The sequence below is a fragment of the Camelus bactrianus genome, chromosome 9 (genome assembly GCF_048773025.1).
Source record: "Camelus bactrianus isolate YW-2024 breed Bactrian camel chromosome 9, ASM4877302v1, whole genome shotgun sequence".
In the NCBI taxonomy this organism is placed as follows: domain Eukaryota; kingdom Metazoa; phylum Chordata; class Mammalia; order Artiodactyla; family Camelidae; genus Camelus; species Camelus bactrianus.
Window position 1 is genome coordinate 47,020,656 of NC_133547.1, and position 20,542 is coordinate 47,041,197.

The 20,542-nt window shown below is 38.3% G+C and overlaps 1 protein-coding gene across 1 annotated transcript in view; it reads right to left on the minus strand.

Annotated features, from left to right (window-relative positions):
• The window catches only part of SPAG17 (sperm associated antigen 17), a 192,200-nt gene that overhangs the window by 44,813 nt on the left and 126,845 nt on the right, over window positions 1-20,542 (minus strand). The window contains exons 25-30 of the mRNA XM_074370283.1: window positions 19,356-19,531; window positions 17,268-17,385; window positions 13,648-13,826; window positions 12,905-13,064; window positions 3,878-4,095; window positions 1,111-1,255 (exon numbers count right to left, since the gene is read on the minus strand). Coding sequence (XP_074226384.1) covers window positions 1,111-1,255; window positions 3,878-4,095; window positions 12,905-13,064; window positions 13,648-13,826; window positions 17,268-17,385; window positions 19,356-19,531 — 996 coding nt within the window. The remainder of the gene's footprint in view (window positions 1-1,110; window positions 1,256-3,877; window positions 4,096-12,904; window positions 13,065-13,647; window positions 13,827-17,267; window positions 17,386-19,355; window positions 19,532-20,542) is intronic.

Sequence of the window (20,542 nt, forward strand, 5' to 3'; positions counted from 1 at the left end):
ATTTTTTTTTTTTATTGAAGTATAGTTGATTTAAAATGTTGTGTTAGTCTCTGGTGTACAGCATTGTAATTCAGTTATACAGACACATATATACATATTCTTTTTCATTTTCTTTGCATTATAGGTTACTACAAGATATTGAATATAGTTCCCTGTGCTATATAGTAGGACAACGTTGGTCATCTATTTTGTATGTAGCAGTTAGCATCTGCAAATCCCAAACTCCCAATTTTGTTTTCCCAGTATTTTCATATTATACTTTAATATTGTGATGCAAGTAGCATTCCTGTGCCTGTTCCCTGTGCAAATGTACAAGAGCGTCTTTCTCTATAGACCCAGGAGTAGAGTTAGTGCATCATACGATAGGCACATTTTCCATTTACTAGATATTTTTAAATTGCCCTCCCAAGTGGCTCTTTTAATTGTCACTCCAACCGGCAGAGTATAAAGGTTCCTCTTTTTCCATTCACTTGCCAATTTTGTTCCACTTGATTTGGCAATGAAGCATTTAATGTATTAAACAAATAAACTCTGGAATTAAAGACAAGTGAGTCAGGGAGTAATTTTTCTTTTAAAATCTTGTTTAAATTTAGGTTAGGAAATGTGGTAGGCTTTTAGATAATCTGAACAGATTCCAGTTCATTAGCAGCAGCTGCCGCTTGCTTTTCACTCACACCACCCTTCTGATAAGGAGAGTTATCACAAAGATCTGAAGGAGGACTGACCTGAGGTCACCTATTTCTGCAAATTAGATTCCTTAAGGATCAAGGGAAACAGGTCTGAGATCTAACGTCCAGGACAGTTGAGTCATGATTATTAACTTTCAGTTGCTACCAATCCAGGCTGTAGGTTTTTAGTGGTAAAAATGGAAAAGGCATCATTACTGTCCATCAGCCAACTAGCCCTGTGATCACTTGCATGTCAGCTGAGGATAAAGATCATAAAAAAGGGCCTCACAGGCCCTGCTCTGGACAGCAGCAGTATTCTCTGGTTCACCTCAGTTCTTAAAAAAATTATTTTTCTCGTGTGTTTCCAACAATCAGTGAGGTTTCTACCTGTCTTATTCTAAAGACATAAAATATTGTCATCTAGTTGAAAAATAAAACTTACTTGTTTCTTGATCATCCAGAGAGATAATCTGATCTTCATAAACTTGATAAAAGGTTGTGATTCTGGTACCATCAGCATGATCTACTATCCGGGTACCGTCTTTCATTTCAACGATGATCACTTTGTCTTCTCGAGTTGTCATAACCTGGACATACAAAGGCAGAGTGCCATCACTCGGTCAGGTGGTTAATTCCAAGCGTGCTTATTTTTACTTCCCACTGATCACCATCAAAGTCTGCTTATTTATTTATAAGTGAAAGTTTTATCTCATCCACTTGGTCTAACCTTTACAACAATCCAGGGAGGCAGGAGATGATATCCCTGATTTGCAGATGAGGAAATTTAGGCTTAGGGAAGTTAAGAAACTTGCTCAGGGTCACTTGGCAAGTGCCAGGGTTGATGCTGGACAAAGGCTGTCTGACTTCAGAACTGATGTTCCTTCCACCGTTGCATGTTTGTGAGTAAAAAGTGAGTATCAGGACTGACCAGACCTAGGTATTTAAGGGAAAATGACGCCAGGTCCCCGTGTTCTTGGAAACTACAGGTTTAAGGTAAACATGGCTGAGGCTGCTGTGCACGCTATGTGAGTCAGTGTACAGGTCTCGGCCTCGTGTCATCAGATCAGGAAGATGGGTGGGGGACAGAGACTTCTGTGTGTCAAGTTGATCACCCACCACAGGAAGCCAAGTCACCTTGTCAGCCCAGTACATTCCAGATCTACTCCAATGCAATCCACTGGAACGCCCATTTAGAGCACTGACTGCGTGCTGTGAAGTGTGACAGGTGCCGGGGATAGGTATACAATGATGAACAAGACTGACGTTTAAATCCCTAACCTCTAGGAGTTATAGGCCAGAGGGAGGTCACACATTACAGAAGTTGCCATTCAGGGACCATGAGTGCCTTAGTGAGGGTTCCCACGTGGGCTGGCTTCCCCTGAGGAAGCAGCACCAGAGCCTGGATTTTGTGTGTCGGTGCAGGGGAGCAGCATGGGTGAAAAGCTTGCTAGACACAAAAGACCCCAGTGAGCAGTAGGCAGAGGGGTGGGAGACAAGCTGGAAGGTGAATGACCAAATTGGGGAGAGCTGTAAGCCACATGGAGGACTTCAGCCTTTATCCCAAGGAGGGCAAAGCAGTAATGAAGGGTTTTAAGTATGTCGACTAGAGCGGGAAACACAGGAAAAAAGGAAAAATTCAGTTAGTCTTGACAAGTACTTCAATCTGAGAGAACAATCAGATCATTATATATTGTAGCTAAATGGTTCACCAACGAAGGTCTGAACCCCCAGCTGTGTGTGTGTGTGTGCAAGCGTGTGCGTGTGTGCGTGTGTAGATGTGGTGGACGTGGAGATGCATGGACTGATCTCCCTTCAGGATGGGACTTGCTGCCCAGCTGCGGGGACGGCACTTGGCAAACTGCCTCCAGGTTTGAGCTCGTCCAAGCACTGCCTCAGCTGCAGAGATGCTTGGCCTGACTCACACTGCTTCAGGTGAGCTGTGTCCAGTGACTGAGTGTGGCAGGGGGTCCCGATCTGGGTCCCGCTCCCAGACTTGCGACCCTGGGACAGATGATCCTGGCTCCTGAGCTCCTGCCTGGGGACCACGGCTTTGTCGGGTCTGCCCCACAGCTCAGCTCCCTCCGCGGAACAAGGCGGCTTCCTCCCTTTCCTTTCACAGATGGTGTCCCTTATAAACACCTTGCACTCCAAACTCTATCTCAGTGCTTGCTTCTGGAGACCCCAATTGGCAACAATGTATTACAAATTATATAATGCATATTTAAATTACTGAATATTTTCTAATTTGGAAGGTCCTAAGGGACATAAATTTCTCTGAAGAGTCCAGAGGGAAGTGAGAGAGTTTGCTAGTTAGTTTTTTGACTTGAGTGTCTAGGGCTTTTGGGAGCAAGTGATAATTAACTTTTAATCTTTTTATGGTAGGCATAAATCACTATATTTGAAAAAGAAGTGCATGCTGATTATTATTTTAGGTTCTTACCTTTGGCACTCTCAGCCAATGGTTGCTATAGCTATGGATATCTACCCCCTTACCTCCCCAATGAGTACGTATAACGAGAAACACTGCTGTAGAATGCGGTGACTGAGAGCATGAGCTCTGCAATTAAGCTGCCCGAGTTTAAATCCTGGATCCACAGGTGGCTGGGTGATTCAGGCAAGTTGTTTAACCTCTCTGTGCTCTAGTTTCCTTATCTGCAACATGGAGCCAACACTAGTATATTCTTCAGAGATGTTATATGGATTAAATGAGATAATGATGATAAGCTGGTTAACACTTCATGTGGTCACCAAGTTAGCAGTGATAAATGCTAGCTCTTTACCTAGTATAGATATTAACGTATTATCATTTAGAATTAGTCAAACATTTTATACCACCACATAACATTGACAATTTCTGGTCACCACAGGATGGGAAAATCATTATTCTTAGTGTTGGTAAGAACACAGTAGCAAAAATATATACTGAACACCTGATAGCACTTTATCTGAATTAAAGTGAGTTATATGAAGTGACAAAAAAAAAATCCTGAGATGATATGCATTTTAAGTCTCACAAAAAAGAACTAGCAAACAAGGTAAGCGATTATGAAATTATTTCAGAAGTAGGCTGGAGAAGAAAGGAAAACACATTTGGTTACATAAAGGAATTTATCTCAATAGCAAGCAGGCATTTTGCTTTTGACCAGCAGCATGTAGTTGTGGTTGCAAACATATTAGAAAAATTTGCAATACACAATAGTTTGCCATACCGTGCCATTGACAGGATCCGTGGCCTTAAAGGACAAAAATGGGGCCAAGTCTGCTATTCTTTCTAATCCTTTGGTGCCAATCCGATTTCCTTGAGGTGTAGTTGTAAACCAGGTGCCTAGGTGAACCTCCACGGGAGTTACTGTTTGAACTGTTTCTGGCGGGGGGTCATGGCTTTCATTCTTATGTGCCACTGTTGACTGATTCTTTTGACTTTTTCCTGTGGAAGTTCAAGTAAAATCAAACACAACAATATAACTATAATATCAATGGTATAAAATTACTCATTAAGTTTTAATATAGTGTAAGCTACCTCAGACACTGTGGCAGAGAAATTCTAAGTGGCATTCATCAAATATATTATTTTTCAAGAAGGTCTTAGCACTTGAACCTTGGCTGGCTCCCCACCACCTCCCTACAGACATGCGCATGCCGACACAGCTCACCCTCTGTGGCACGGTGCCTGTTCTGGTCAATTTCTGTGCACTTTTGAGTCTTGCTTCTATATCCCTGGATTCCAGATTTGGGGTCCCATGGCCTGGTTTTGAAAACCTACATTTTCTCCTGTATATGTGTCAAACTTTCAGATTCCTTCTTTTAACTTATTATACTCTAGCATTTCAATAGATTCCTTTCTTCAGTCCTGGATCTGGAGAGCATTACCATCCAAGCACACCTTGGCCTCTCACAGGGGAGAGGGTTTGTACAGTTTAATTACTACACTGATAATCACCTGATACACAGACCCCTCTCAGTCTCGTCCCCGTCCCCACCATTTAATTGGAACAGGAAGATAACTGAAGAAACCCACGGAACTCTGTAAATATTACCTCAATTCCTCTGTCAAGGTAGATTTACTCCATTTACATGAATAATAATGAGTATTCTGTGGACAAGTTTTGCTAGTGTTGCCAAGCCTCAACTACAAGGTAAACTCAGACTAAGAAACAAATTGCAAAAAAGGTAGCAAAGGATTGCTGCCTCCAGGAAGAGCCTTTAGATTCAGACCATGAAACATGCTTCAGGGCGTGGATCTTGGCCTCAGGTGCAGAGTCAACTAATGGGAAGAACGAAAGAGGACAGATACATTCAGCTAAGCATTTCCATTGCCCTAAGACTTAATTTGGACCTATTTATATTTCCAGAGCATTAAAAGAGAACCGAAAAATAGAACTGTAGGAATCATTTAACATGAGGCTCAGAGAGCCAATGTGATAGAAGTAACGGAAGTGAAATAAAAGTTCCTAAATATAAATCTAACTGGAATTCTAGAAGAAGAGGAGAAAGAGATGGACCAGAAACAACATTTGAAAAGATAATTGAGAAAATTCCAGAACCAATGAAAGATACTACAAATTCAAGAAGCCCAAAGTATTCCCACTTCTATAAATAATAAGAAATCCACACCTACTTAAATCATATTGAAATTGTAATAAAAAAAGAAAATATTTTAAAGGCAGTTAGATTGTCTTCTAAGCAAAAACAATTAGACTAACAGCCACTGTTTCAAAAGCAAAATTGGAGGAAAGAAGAGTATGAAGAATATTGTCAACATATTGAGAGAAAATATCCGTTAATCGAGAGTTCTATACCCAGCAAAATTATATTTCAAGAAGGAGGGCAACATAAAGACATTTTCAGAAAATGTCTCTTGTACAACCAAGAGGCTAAAACCTCCAGTTAAAACACAAAACGGTCGACTTTAATTTTTACAATATGCTGCTCACAAGAGATGTTTTAGACATAAACCACATAAGGTATGGAAAAAGTTATACTGGGAAAGAATTAAACAACAGATGATGTAGCTATAATAAAATAAGCAAAATCAACATTAGGGCAGAAAGATTCCTAGAACAAAAAGTCATCGTTATTTATAACTTAGATGATCGATTTCTTGAATATGTGTGAGCACATCTGACTGTCTTTCATGATTGGATTACAGCATTCTGTTGATTCTTATTTTGTGGCTGGCTTTATTCCTTTCATAACTATGTAAGTTTAAAAAGCTAAAGCTATTAACTGTTCTTAGAAACAATGAACAGCACATATATGCAAATTTAAAAAGGTATGTGCAGTACATTGTATACATATATTTATATGCAATATATTGCACATGTGTAGTGAAATTGCATCAATTTTACCTAATAAAAATGAAAAGTGAAAAAAAAGTCATTGTGTGCTGATAAAAAGTTAAATTCCCCAGGAAGGTAACAATTCTAAATTTGTAAGGATCTAAAATCATAGCCTTGAAATACACAAAGGCAAATCTGAGAGAACTATTAAAAAACAGAATTATTTCAGATCTAAAGAAACAAAGATTAAATTGTAAGGAGTGCAAAAGGGGCTGTTCTGCTCTCTCAGGAAATTTATAAACATTATTTCTGCTGAATAAATTGATATTGTACATTAAAACATCTGTAACATAGAATAACGATTGTTAAATTTTGACATGTGGGGCAAATATGGCCCACTCTCTTGCTTTTGTACAGTCTATGAAGTAGTAATTTTTTGCACGTTTCTACAGAATTAAAAAATCAAAAGAAAAATATTTTGTTATGTATGAAAATTATATTAAATTCAAATTTTAGAGTCCATATATAAAATTTTATTGGAACACAACACAGCATGCTTATTTGATTATGTGTTGCCTAAAGCTACTTTCATGCTACAATGGCAGAGTCAATATTTGTGACAGACCATATGGCCCACAAAGTCTCAAATATTTACTACCCTGCCCTTTATGGAGAAGTCTGCTGAACTGGGATAGAAGTGGGATAACACAACTAACAAGTTTGATCTAATAGATATTAACAGAACACTGTACTCAATAACATCAGGGTATATGCCCTTTTCAAACATATACAGAATTTAAAAAAAAAAAAGTGACCATAGATGAGGCTATATCTCATGTTTCAAAAACTTCAAAAGATTAACGATCAATTATAAAAAGAACTAGAAAAATTTCATAGGTGTGGAAAGTTAGAAACAAGTTTAAATAACTTGTGGGTCAGAAGAGAAATTAGAAAACGTTTAGAACAGAAAAAATAATGAAAATAGTAAATATTATTTCTTGTGAGGTGGGAGCAGCAGATCTAGAATGGCAAGTCAGCGCCTTTGAAAATCCACTCCCCCCTCAAATCAGTGAGAACACTGGAAAAGATGATCGAAATTAACTTTTTCAGATCTCTGGAAATAAGTCAAAGGATTGCAACACTTGGAGGAACACTTCAAGGAAAACATCTGAATTGCAGTAAGAACAAGGGGTTTGTGGTGTCAGAACTTAGCCTGCTCCCATCCTCCACCCTTCCGCATCTCCAGCTCCACGGGAGCCTTGGACTCGCAGTAGCTGTGAAAACCAACAGCCCAGCAGCCACTAGAGGGAGCAGGTGGGCTTGGAACTCTCCCTAAACCCCTATTCACAGAGAACTGTCATTGTTAGACTTGCCTGAAAATGCTCTAGAAACCCGCCCTCTGACCTGAGTCAGAACCAATTGTGAATAACCTTTTTCTAGGGCCGTCGTTGAAATAATCTAGGACAATTGTTTACAGTATATCTTCCTGAGGCAGCAATACTAGTTGGGGCAAACAAGAGGCTGACCAAAAACTGTAACAGGAAGAGCTAAAGCATGATGTATCCATAGAGGGCTTTGAAAAACTCCGACATTTGCCTGAGATTCTAGAAGGCCACAAGCAGGTCTGTACCCATGCCCCGGAAAGATCTGAGAAATACCGAATCTCTCACCCCTGGCTGACCTGAAGGCTAAAGCTAGGTTCTAAACTTCCAGAGTGAAGAAGGTGGGCCCCCAAAGCACACAAAACCCCTTGGCAAAGGCTGGGAGACTTTTTAGTTTGCAGCATTTAAGGAACTCTGTCCAATCACTAGCTGACCACTAAGATAACTGTGCGTAGACCCCAGTGGCCACACAGGACAAAGGAAACTGATTTTATTTAGTAATGTCACTAAACAAACAGTAATATGAGCAAGAGCAACAAATGCTAGGGGTGGGGATCTTATTTCCAGAGTTGCCATGAAATGAGAATTTAAATCTTGAGAGAGGTATCCTGAAGGACACAAGTTCAATATACAAACATCAATTGTACTGATACGAATGAACAATCCAAAAATAAAACAGTTTTGCTTCTAATAGCATCAAGAATAAAATTCCTAAGAAAAATTTAACAAAACAAGTGGATAATTGTACCCTGAAAGCTACAAAATAACACTGGAAAAAAATAAAGACCTAAATAAATGGAAAGATATTCCATGTTCATGAATTGAGGGACAATACCGTTAAGATGGCAACACTATCAAAATCTATCTACATAAATAGTGGAGTCTCTACAAAAATCTCAGCTGTCTCTTTTGCAGAAATTGATAAGCTGATTCTAAAATTCATACAAGAATGCAAGGGACCCAGGATAATCATAATAATATTTAAAAAGAAAAACAAAGTTGGATGACTCACAGTTTCCAGTTCCAAACTTACTGCAAAGCTAATGCAACCAAGACAGTGAGATGCTGGCATAAGGTAGACATATATCAGTGAAACAGAATTGAGAGTCCAAAAATAAACCCTTCCATTTATGGCCAATTGATTTTTGATTTAGATATCAACCAATTCAATAAGGGAAATTATCGTCATTTTAACAAATGTAAAAGAACGAATTCAGACCCTTACCTTATATGACATATAAGAATCAAATCAAAATGAATTTAAAAAATGCAAGAGCTAAAACTATAAAACTCTTAGCAAAACAAATAGGACTAAATATTTGTGATTTTAGATTTTTCAATGGTTTCTCGTATAGGATGTCAAAAGCACAGGAAACCAAAGAAAAAAATAGATAAGCTGGACTTCATAAGACTGGACTCCATCAAATGACACCACCAAGAAAGTGGAAAAACAACTCACAAATCATACATCTGATAAGAAGCTTGTATCCAAAATATACAAAAACGTAACAACAAAAGAACAGAAACTTGGGGAAAAGATTTGAATAGGTATTTCTCTGGAGAAGATACACAAATGGCCACTGAGCACATGAAAAGATGATCAACATCATTAACCATTAAGGAAATGCAAATCAAAATCAAAATGAGATACCACTGCATACCCACTAGAACGGCTACAGACAGACAACAGCAGTGTTAGCAAAGATGGTGAAGGAATTGGAAACCTCCATACCTTGCTGCTGAGAATGTCAAATAGTTCAGCTTCTTCAGAAAACAGTTTGTCAGGCCCTCAAAATGCTAAGAATAAAGTTATTATGTGACCCAACAATTCCACTTCCAGGCATCTACTCAAGAGAAATGAAAATACATGTTCACACAAAAATTGCTACAAAAGTGTTCATAGCAAATTTATTTGTAATTTTCAAAAAGTGAAAACAGCTCAAATGTCCATCAATTGATGAATGGATAAACAAAATGTGGTATATTTATCCAATGAAATATTATTTGACCACAAAATCCGAGTACTGATAAATGATATAACATAGATGAACCTTAAAAACATTATGCTAAATGAAAGAAGCCAGTCACAAAAGGCCACATACTGTATGTTTTCATTTATATGAAATGTCCAGAATATGTAAATTCGCAGAATCAAAAAGTAAGTTAGTGGTTCTAAGGTACAGGTTGGGAAAGGGGAAATGGGGAGTGACTGCTAATGGGTACTTTTAGGGAGGGCACTGAAGAAAACATTCTGGAATTGGATAATGGAGATGGTTGCACAGCCCTGTAAATATACTAAATTTGATTATTTTAAAGGATGAATATTATGGTATGTGAATTATATTTCAGTAAACCTGGTGTTAAAATAAAACTCATGAAATGAAGCTAACACAGTACCCTGAAGGAGATTTATAGCCACAGATGCTTACATTAGGAAAGAAGAAAGCCTAAAAATAAGTGAAACATCTTAGATAAATTAAAAAAAGGATAAAATAAACAAAAACACATGAGTTTTTGTCAGGTAGGTAGCAGCAACATAGTTGTCACTTTCCCCTCTTCTCATTCTGGAAATCATATGAAGTAATCATAACAATGAAAAACATCCAGAAATCACATTTGTAGAAAAACTAGGGAAATCCCCAAGGTCCAGCTGAACATAAGTGCTCCCGAAAGCAGAAATGAGAGAGCAAGCCCACAGGTTCAGATGTTAAAGTGTTATTAGAAGGAACAGGGTGTAGGTCAATGTAGTAGCGAAAGGACAGGATTCCATCCTGGGAGAAGCTTGGGTGGGCAGTCTTTAAAATGAATAGAGTAGGATCCCCCCTAAAATGGAGAAGGAAGATTTGGAATGTGCCAGGGACAAGGACTGAGGTGGTCTTTTCATGGCAGGTTCAGAAAGCACTAGTGAAATACAACCTCTAAGAATGAATGTATCTAAGGAAACAACCCAGTCTAAAAATGGGTGAAAGATACCAACAGACACCTCACCAAAGAAAAATGAATATACAGTTGATAAGTAAGTATATGAAAAGATGCTCAATATCATATATCATTAGGGATTAAAATTAAAACAATGATGAGATACCATTACACATCAACTAGAATGGCTCAAATCCAATGACCGACAATGCCAAATGTTGCAAGGATGTGGGACAGCAGGAAGTCTCATTCATCACTGATGGGAGTGCTCAATTGTACAGCCTCTTTGGAAAACAGTCTGGCAGTTTCTTACAAAGTTGAACATATATATGCCAACAATCATGCTCCTACGTGTTTATTTAAATGAAATGAAAACATGTCTACACAAGAACCTGCAGGCAAATATTTATAAGCAGCTCAATTCACAATTGACAGAAACTAGAAGCAACCAATATATTGCTCAAGAGATAAATGGATAAACAAACTACTGCACATCTATATGATGGAATATTATTCTGTGATAAAAAGAAGTGAGCTGCCAAGCCATGAAAAGACATGGAGGGATCTCACATGTATATTAATTACTAAGTGAAAGAAGGCAACAGAAAAACCTGAATACTGTCTGATTCCAATAATGTGACATTCTCAAAATGGCCAAACTATGTGGACAATAAAAAGATCAGTGGCTGTCAGAAGTTCTAGGCTGGGATGACTCAGGATGGAGAAGAGGAGCAGGGTGAATAACTGGAGCACAGGGGATTTTTAGGGTGGTGAAATTGTTCTGTATGATATTCTAGTGGTGGATTCATGATATTATGCATTTGTCAAAAGTCATGGAACTGTATATAACACAAAAAGTGAACCTGAATGTAAACTATGGACTTGAGTTAATAATAATGTATCAATATTGATCCTTCAACTGTAATAAATGTACCACATTTTCAAGATGTTAAAAATAAGGAAAACTGTGGAAGAGAGGGAGTCTCTGGGAACTCTCTGTGCTTTCTGCTCATTTTTTGTGTGAAACTAACATTGATCTAAAAAAAATTAAGTCTGCTCGTTTGAAAAGAAAAGGCTGTGTCACCTCAGATGGAAGGGCTGTGAAGAAATCTGAAACACCATGCTGGAGGAAGAAGCCCTTTGAAACCAGGTAAGGCAGTGAGAGGAGTGGGCATGCAGACCATCCTTACATCAAGTCCTCTTGTATCAACAAGAGAGTGAGCCATTGAGCTGGGAAGTTTGGAAAGCTCTAAGGAGACTTTCATTCACTTTTCCAACCACGAACCTTCTGCTACCACCCAAGGAAAATCCATTTCACTAAATTTTGAGTTACCAAAAAAGGAATTCACTTGGCGCCCACACAAGGTTACTGGATGCTGTGGTGAGATGTGTGAAACTGAGAAAAAAAGACTGAATCTTGGTCTCAGATCATTAAAGTCCTATGAGAAATTGAGAAATATTTGTAATGCATGAGAGAGTTAGTTAATCTACGAGTTAGTTGCCCAGACTCAAATCCCTGCTCTACCACCTCCTACCTGAAAGACCTCAAATAAGTTACTTGAACTCTCTGTGTCTCAACTTCCTCATCTGTAAATTGGGATTATTAAAATACATACCTCACAGGGTTGCTGGGAGGATAAGCTGATTCAACATTTTCAAGTATTAGGAATTGTGCCTGGTACACAAACACACATCTCCTACATATAAAGATCTCTTAAAATGAAAATGAACATCCTAACAGCAAACCAAAGAAAGATGTAAACAGAAAACTCACAAAGAGGAAAAAAAAAGCAAAAAACGACTTTAAATGTTTAATCTCACTGGTAATCGAAGAAATGCAAATTAACATAGTAGTAAGATACATTAATGGTCTATCAGATTGAGTAAGATGAGAAGAATGACAACAAACACCCAGCACTGGCCAGGGTATGAGGAAGCAGACGTGTTCACACTGTGGTAGAGAAAGGGCTATGAATTGGCAATGTCTCAGAGGAGAGCAAGATGATAACACAGATTATGGCAGATGCTACTGACTGCTTACCCAATTCTTCTCCACCTTCTTGTTTCCCTAACAGTAGTGCTCATCTCCTGGGAAAAAAACAAAACTATCGGATGCTGTTTTCCCAGCCTAGGTCCCCTGGCAGGACTAGTCAGTGAGACACAAGAGAATATCTGCTGGGGTGGGGGTGGGGGGCTGGCAAGATCTGGAAACATCTTCCTCGCTAATACAAGAGAGCCTCGTGAAAACTCTCTGTCCACCCCCTCTCCTTTCTGCTTTGGAAGTTACGATACGAGGACCTCATGACTAGAGCTAATGTGGACTTCTTGCAACTTCTAAGGAAAACAGAAAGACAGAGACGCCTACTCAGGACCTTGATACCACAGATCTGCTCATCTGGCTCTAAAATAGTAGTCAGCTAATGTAATGTCGGAGTACATAATGACATAGGAAAATGTCCGCTATTTATTACTAAGAGATAAAGCAATTCATGAAACAATGTGTAATGCTATGATTCCCAGTGAAATTCATATATATATATATATGACTATCTATGAATCTATTCAATAGAAATAGAAGAGTGATAATAATATTGAACATTGGTTAAGCACCTGGATGTACTGAATCCATTATAAACTGAGAGGCTTCAGTGATTACCTTTCTTTGTGATTACAGCCTCCGACGGTGCTGTTTCCGATTTTTGCTGAGACACCGTGTCCATCAAGTCCCCACTGGGCGGGCTTGCTGGCACTTCAGCGGCAAGACAAACAGGACCTGAATCGGGACTACTGCTCACAGTCCCATCTGCAAAGAGAATCTGAAAAAAAAAAAGACAGAAGTTTGGCATTTTCAGAAAGGAGGAAGAGACTGATTAACGACAGTGTGTCAAACTGAAATTGGTTAAAAATCATTCAAAGAAAAGTATTTGCAAACTTCTGGACCCACCAACATAAAGCACGTTATAGAGGAGCAGATTTGGAGCTCAGAGACAACAGATTCATAGCCAACACAATAGTATTACTTTATTTTCCGTTTACCTTCTACTTCGCTTCTTTTCTTTTTATTTGCTGTCTTTTATTAGATTGACCTCTTTTATGTTTTCCCATCTTTCCCCCTTCCCTCTAGGTAATTGGAAAATTACTCTATTTCAATCTTTCTGACTCCATTTAAAACTTTATCACATGTCTAAATGTTTAGTTTCTATCAATATCTATCTAGTATGTAGAGTATCTAAGGTAGTGTTTTTTCTTCTAACGTTATTCTTTGTCATTTTAAAGCATCATTCCATTTTCAAATGAGTTGCTTCTCTTCCCTGTCATAATACTGTTCCTTATATATACAGCTTGGCTGTATTTTCCTTTGCAGCAGGAAAGAGTAACTTATCTAACACATTCTTTTACCTGCGTGGATCCATCCAACATGTATTTGACAACAGTGCCTTGACGGGTGATGACTCTCGATGCCTCTTGCTCCAGTGGTGGCATCACCGTTTTGTAGAACTCATAGTACTTCACCTTCTGGGGGTAGCTCTGTCGGACCATGATGTCCCAAGTGGGGTCCTCATCTATAACATATTGATCTAAAAAGAAAGAAAGAAAGAAAGAAAGAAAAGAAAGAAAGAAAATAAAGAAAGAAAAGAAAGAAGAAGAAAGAAAGGAAGAAAGGAAGAAAGGAAGAAAGGAAGGAAGAAAGGAAGGAAGGAAGGAAGAAAGGAAGAAAGGAAGGAAGGAAGGAAGGAAGAAAGGAAGAAAGGAAGAAAGAAAGAAAGAAAGGAAGGAAGAAAGAAAGAAAGAAAGAAAGGAAGAAAGAAAGAAAGAAAGAAAGAAAGAAAGAAAGAAAGGAAGGAAGAAAGAAAGGAAGGAAGAAAGAAAGAAAGGAAGAAAGGAAGAAAGGAAGGAAGGAAGGAAGAAAGGAAGAAAGGAAGAAAGGAAGAAAGGAAGGAAGGAAGGAAGGAAGGAAGAAAGGAAGAAAGGAAGAAAGGAAGAAAGGAAGAAAGGAAGAAAGGAAGAAAGGAAGAAAGAAAGAAAGAAAGAAAGAAAGAAAGAAAGAAAGAAAGAAAAGAAAGGAAGAAGGGCTTACTGTGAACTGGGCAATGCTGTGTGGCTGGGATTTTATCTTCCTGCTTAATTTTTTTTTCTTCATTCTATTGTCTACATCTGAATAAGAGGGCAGTTTTCATGACACATGGCCCGAGTACTGGTTCTCGGCTGCCTTTCTTACAGTTGAATGTAGTAAGGCCATCGACAAGGACTTAGTAGGTATGTTCTCCATGTGAAAGCCACTCCCTCAAATGATGTCCAGGATATTTCAGGGCAAAATTAGGAAGGGAGCAGAGCTATGCTGCCTTAGATGTTCTCCTTTCTCCCCATTGGTGTTTTTCTCTCACCTTTGAAGAAGCTTTTGCCGCTAGATACACATTGCTCCCGCCTGGTGTTCCCTAGTTGCCTGGAGCTCAAAGGTGAATATACTCAGGCTTGCCCTTCTTAAATCATTTATCATCTTTCAAAGTTAACATAATCCCCTCATTTCTGATCAAGTCCAGATTTTTTCCTCAGAGTTCTACTCTTCGCTGGCAATCAAGGAAAAAAGCACCTAATATATTCCTCAAAAGAACATACTGTTAATGAGAATCTCTGGCACACAACAGCTACTCGGTTTTTGCTAACTGAATCTTTTCCTCTTCTCCATTTATAAAGTGGGTTATTAACAAGAAATGATGGCATTTCAAGGACTATAATCGGGCTGATGGGAAAATATTTTGGAATAAGCTTCATGGTATCCTTCAAGTCACAGAAGTAATAACTGTGATAAGATAATAAACATTTGTTGAGCTACTTCTGTATGTTAAATACTTTGTATATGCATTTTTATCAGCCCACCTCAATAACCCTTTTAGACACGTTCATTTTCCAGAGGTTTCAGGTGAATAAATAGAGGCTAACTTCTCCAAGGTCACACAACTAGTCAGGGTCAGAGCTGAGATAGGAACCAAGTCTCTGTGCGTAACTATTTTTTTATGCTGTAAAAACAACCCCTGCTACCATGACCAAAACAAAACAAAAACAAAAACCTAACATTGGAATAATGTGCTCCAGATTAGAAAGTATCTTCTCATTTAATACTTATAACAACTCTGTTTAGTGGATAACATTATTTTGTAAATGAAGAAATTCAGGTGGGGAAGGATTCCAAGGTCACTCTGGAAAGAACTCTAGACTAGGTTCTTTCTTCTTACACCATGTGACCTCCTTTCCCTTGCCCAAGGCTGACCCTATGAAGAGAGCTCTGCTTTGATTTATGTTGTAATTATTTTCAAACTTGAATTAGGATTTCATAATATATGGAGGGTTCCAGAAAGATTCTGCATTCCAGGCAGAATTATTATTAACCACATTGTCTATTATGACATAAGAATACACATATCATACTAAATAATGGGGTGGGAAGGGATAAATTGGGAGTTCAAAATTTGCAGATACTACTATATATAAAATCAACAAGAAGTTTACACTGTATAGCACAGGACGAAATTGACACAACATTGTACACTTACTACACTTCAATTTAAAAATATCTTAAAAAATAAAAATAAACAACAAGGTTCTCCTGTGCAGCACAGGAAATTATATTCAGTATCTTACAGTAACCTATAGTGAAAAAGAATATGAAAAGAATATATGTATGTATAAATATGACTGAAACTTTATGCTGTACACCAGAAATGGACACAACATTGTAAACTGACTATACTTCAATTTAAAAAAGACAATTAACAGAAAAGACAAGTGAAACAAGTATCAAGTTGTGGTTTAATAACAGGATCAAGCAAACAAGCAAGTAAATAAGTATGTCCTCGAACTTGAAAACAGTATCCCTCTCAGTACACTCATAGCATCTTCGACTTCGGTAGCCATCGTTAGTAGTACACGCAGTCAGAAACATCACAGAAACCTGGACCACTAAGAATCCTTGGAGATAGAAATAAGGGTCCATGCTCTATTTTTAATAATTCAGAAAGCCTAATGAAAAGAAATATTCAATCAAAATAGATCAACTACATCATTTAGTTTCTTCTCATTTGGCTGGCAAGTAAATACAACATTGACTTATTTTTCAATAGGCATAATTTTTATCTTCAATAGATACACTTTTCAAATATGGGGTACATAAGGGAATTATAATAAAGAAGATATTTGGCTATGAAAGGATAGGATCCACTGATATAATGTAACATTTGCCAGACAGAGAAACATGGTCCAGAGACAGTAAGTATTCAAAGGGCCATACAGCTAATGAGAACCCAAGTCCCCGCTCAGTGCTTGCTTTGTTGCATCTCCTAATTCTACTGCATAGTGGGTCTCCATTTAAATGATACTCACATCAACCACCAGTGTGGATTCCTTCCCCTTATCAGGTTAATTAAATAAGTCCTACTGTAATTATTTATTCATCTTAATAGGTTAGGAACAATGTACAGACTCAACAGAAAAAAACAGATTCTATAAAAGTATATATACTGATACCGAGGAACAAGACTGGTTTTCTTCGTCCACTTAACCTGCACTTATCTCTACCTACTCTGTCCTTTGTTTTGATCAGACCAGCAAAGTTCTGTGCGTGCAGCCCTTTGTAGAGGCAGGAACACAGGGCCACGCAGTGGTTGTTAAGAGCATTGGCTTTGTCACCACTGGACCAAGAACAGCATTTTATCTCTGCCACTTAGGGACTGAGTGACCTGGGGGAAGTTACTGAACCTCCTGATGCCTCAGTTCCTTTATTTTGTGAAATGAAATTATTAGGACTTAGCTTATGGTAGTTGTATTTTGTCATGTATGTTAAGTACTTAAATAGTGCCTGACTCATAGTAAGTGCTCAAAAGATGGTGGTTATTATTGTTATTAGCCTACTGTTTATCATCAACAATAAGTATATTTAACTGATAGGAAACCATTTCAATGGTGATTTAAGTCTGTATGACTTATTTCCCCCCTGCCTCCTTGACCCCCCAGCCAGCACTCACCTGGGGACTCTTGCCCAATGAAGGTCACCTGGAGCCCATTGGGGCAAGACACGTTCAGGTTTTGGAAGGTGGGGACATAAAGAGTCTCTTGTAAAACAGGTTCTGGTTCTACTTCTTCCTGTAAATAATTTAACATGTGAATAATTTCCTGTCATTTTCTAAATAAGCTATTGGTTCACTGGGACTAAACAAGGACTTGCTGAAAGCTGAGAATATGACTTGTCCATGACTAGTGGGCCCTGCCATGGACTCTAAGGATGCATGAGTCTCTACCTTTGTGCAATTTCTATTTTGCTTGTAGAATGGCATCACACATGTGAAACAGCTAAATAATAGTACCAAATGGTTGGCACATCTTTCCTCAGAAAAGGGAGATATTGGAGTTAATGAGAATAATTAGGAAAGGATCATGGAGGAGTTGGGGCTTGAATTTGGCCTTGAAAAATTGCTCTCTGTTTGCACATGTAGGTGTAAGGGCTGACCAACATCCCACTGCCTTCAATGTCGAATTCTTACTGTTTTGATGCTGGAGACATTAGGCTACTGGCATATGTGTCTTTATTTTTCTACAATGAGCATGCATTGCTTTCTTAGTAAGTCAAAACAATAAAAGGCAATAAAAAGATTATTTATAAATTAATGAGAGTTTGGGTGCATCTACTTAACAAAGTCTAATTAATTTTATGCTAACTGTGCCTGAATCCCTTGATTGGTCATGCATTCTCCAGGATGAAGGTTATTTGGCTACTTTCAAACCATAGCTGAAGATAATCATTTCAGTTTTTCCAACTGGCTCTCTTAGTGCCTCGCCACTAAAATCTGTCCAACTGATTCCCTAGTGCTGGACCTTTAATTTATTCTCTCTAGTCTTCTATTGTTGATCATTTAGATTGTTCTGCCTTTGTTACTAACAGAGAATGAAATCTGGATAGTTGGCTGGAAATCAAAAACACAAAGCAAAATTAAGAGGAGAAAACTCATGAAATTCTGTAGAATTTTAACAATAGTGCTCAAAGACACAAACATCCCATGACAAACCTGTCATTACACTCAAAACCAGTGACTACCCCCCACCCTTCCATTATCATCCATCTGAAAAAATGCTGGGTGGACTGATTGGTTTGCCACCAAATTGCTTTCAGCTCAATTAATGAATTACTGGGGGCTATTTTGCTCAATACTTGAACATTTTTACTTAACAAGGGTCAAGTACCCTAGCTTGAGAAAACTCATCTAGTAAAGCTGGGTAAATATGGTGCAAAGGCTTAACAACATTCAAACCCCATAACTTTTCAAGGATCAGGCTTTGAAATCCAGGTCCCCAATCACTTCTGAACACATTTTTTTTCCAATAAATTGAGGATTTGTACATTGTACAAACTGTACAACTGTACCTGTTAATACCAAGAGTCGAGATTTTATCAGGAGATTCCTTTGTGTCCCTCTTTCAGAAACTATTTTGATCTGTATGCTTCAATAAGTGTCCATTAGGAAAACGTTTGTGTGTGTGTGTGTGTGTGTGTGTGTGTGTGTGTGTGTGTGTGTATTTGCATATGGTGGAGGGTTGGAGGCAGGGGGTGGCTACCCTTTAACTGGAAGTGGGTTGTCCCATAGTCTTGCTGAATTCTTAGCACACCAATATCTAAGCCCCAACCTACCAAATGGAAGTGTTTCCACTATTTAGAGACCCTCCTCTTCCAGTTGTTGTTTATCTCAATGGAACCAAATAAATGATTGAAAATAAGGAATAGTAGGAGCTTAATCAACCAAAAGCCTAAAGAACACCCAAGATCTAATATGGGAAAATGGCTAAACTAGTTAACCATTAGTTGAACTAATGGTTGAATGAGGTTGGGATGAATGACCTGAGACAGTCCATATATGACAGTATATCTCCTGGTATGGGGATCCCACTCCTGTGCCCAGATCTCTTCTTTTGCATTCAAAATGGAAACCTCAAGGAGTGTTCATATATCTACAACAGTAAAATACATGTACTGTAACAACACTATTGACATAACTCATGAATTTAAAAAAGTTAACATTGAGGCAGAAGCAGAGTTGGGGAATCCATGGTGATCCCTTCACCTTTTTCTCTTCCTTCTTTGGGTGTTCCTCTTCTTTCAGGGATTCTTTGTGTTTTTCTTTGCCTTTGGTTTTCCCTTTTCCTTTGCCTTGGGGAACAGTCACGATAACAGGAATTACTGTTGGAGCAAGTGCTGATGGGATATTCAACATCGCTTCCAAATCAGGATCCTTCTCCTCTATAAAGAGAAAAAAAAGCAAACAAGTAAATCAGACATTTATATTTGATGTGTTTGTTATATAAAAGTTACATCTCAAACATTTATACAAGTCAGCAATTTTTACCCTGCTGAGTAGGATTTATCAGCTGGATAGACTTCAGCGGTACTGCAGTTGATATGAAAATCAGAATTGTAGTTTAAAAATCTGAGGCGCTGAATACTTTGATATATTTGATTGAGTCATTATTTCACGTTTTTGCCTTCCCAACTAGATTATAAACCCCTAATGATACAGCAGTAACCATCTCTTCATTTATTTGAGAAATATTTATTGAGAGGCTCTTACATGTAAAAAGTGTGGAGCAGTGGACAATAATGAAAAAAATAAGGGACTTTATCAAGCCAATGTAGTTTAAATAAGATCTGCACTCAAATAGCTTCAATACAAGGACATATTAAATAGGAACATGATAAGGGATACAAACAAGAAAATTTAGAAAAGAAACAGATTTCTAGTTGAGATGAAAAAGTTTTCTTGTAGAAGACTCATTTTATTCTGGGTTTTAGTGGACTGTCAGAATTCTAAAAAGGGAGCTAATCCATGGAAGAATTACATCAGAGCCTTTGAGCATCCTTTACACCTTGAATTATATTCCCCTTTGGGTTCCAGAGTAACACCACCACCTGGATTTCCTCTCACCTCCCTGGTCATTTTTTCCTCAGTCTCCTTTACTGATGCTTCCTCTTTGTTATGCCCTTAAATATTTATTGTTAGGTCCCAGGGTTTTTCCCCTTACCATTACAGTTGTTCTCAACTCCAGCTGCCCATAATAACTATTCATGGAATTAAAAAAATAAATATTCTCAGCCCCAGCCTTGACCTATTGAGTCAGACTCTGGGGATGAGGCCCAGGCATTTGCGTCTGTGAAACACCTCACATGACTGTGGTACACAGCCAGGGCTGAGCATCTTTATTATCTCTACTAGATCTGAGTATCTTGGTCACTACCGGGGCTCCAGCTGTCACC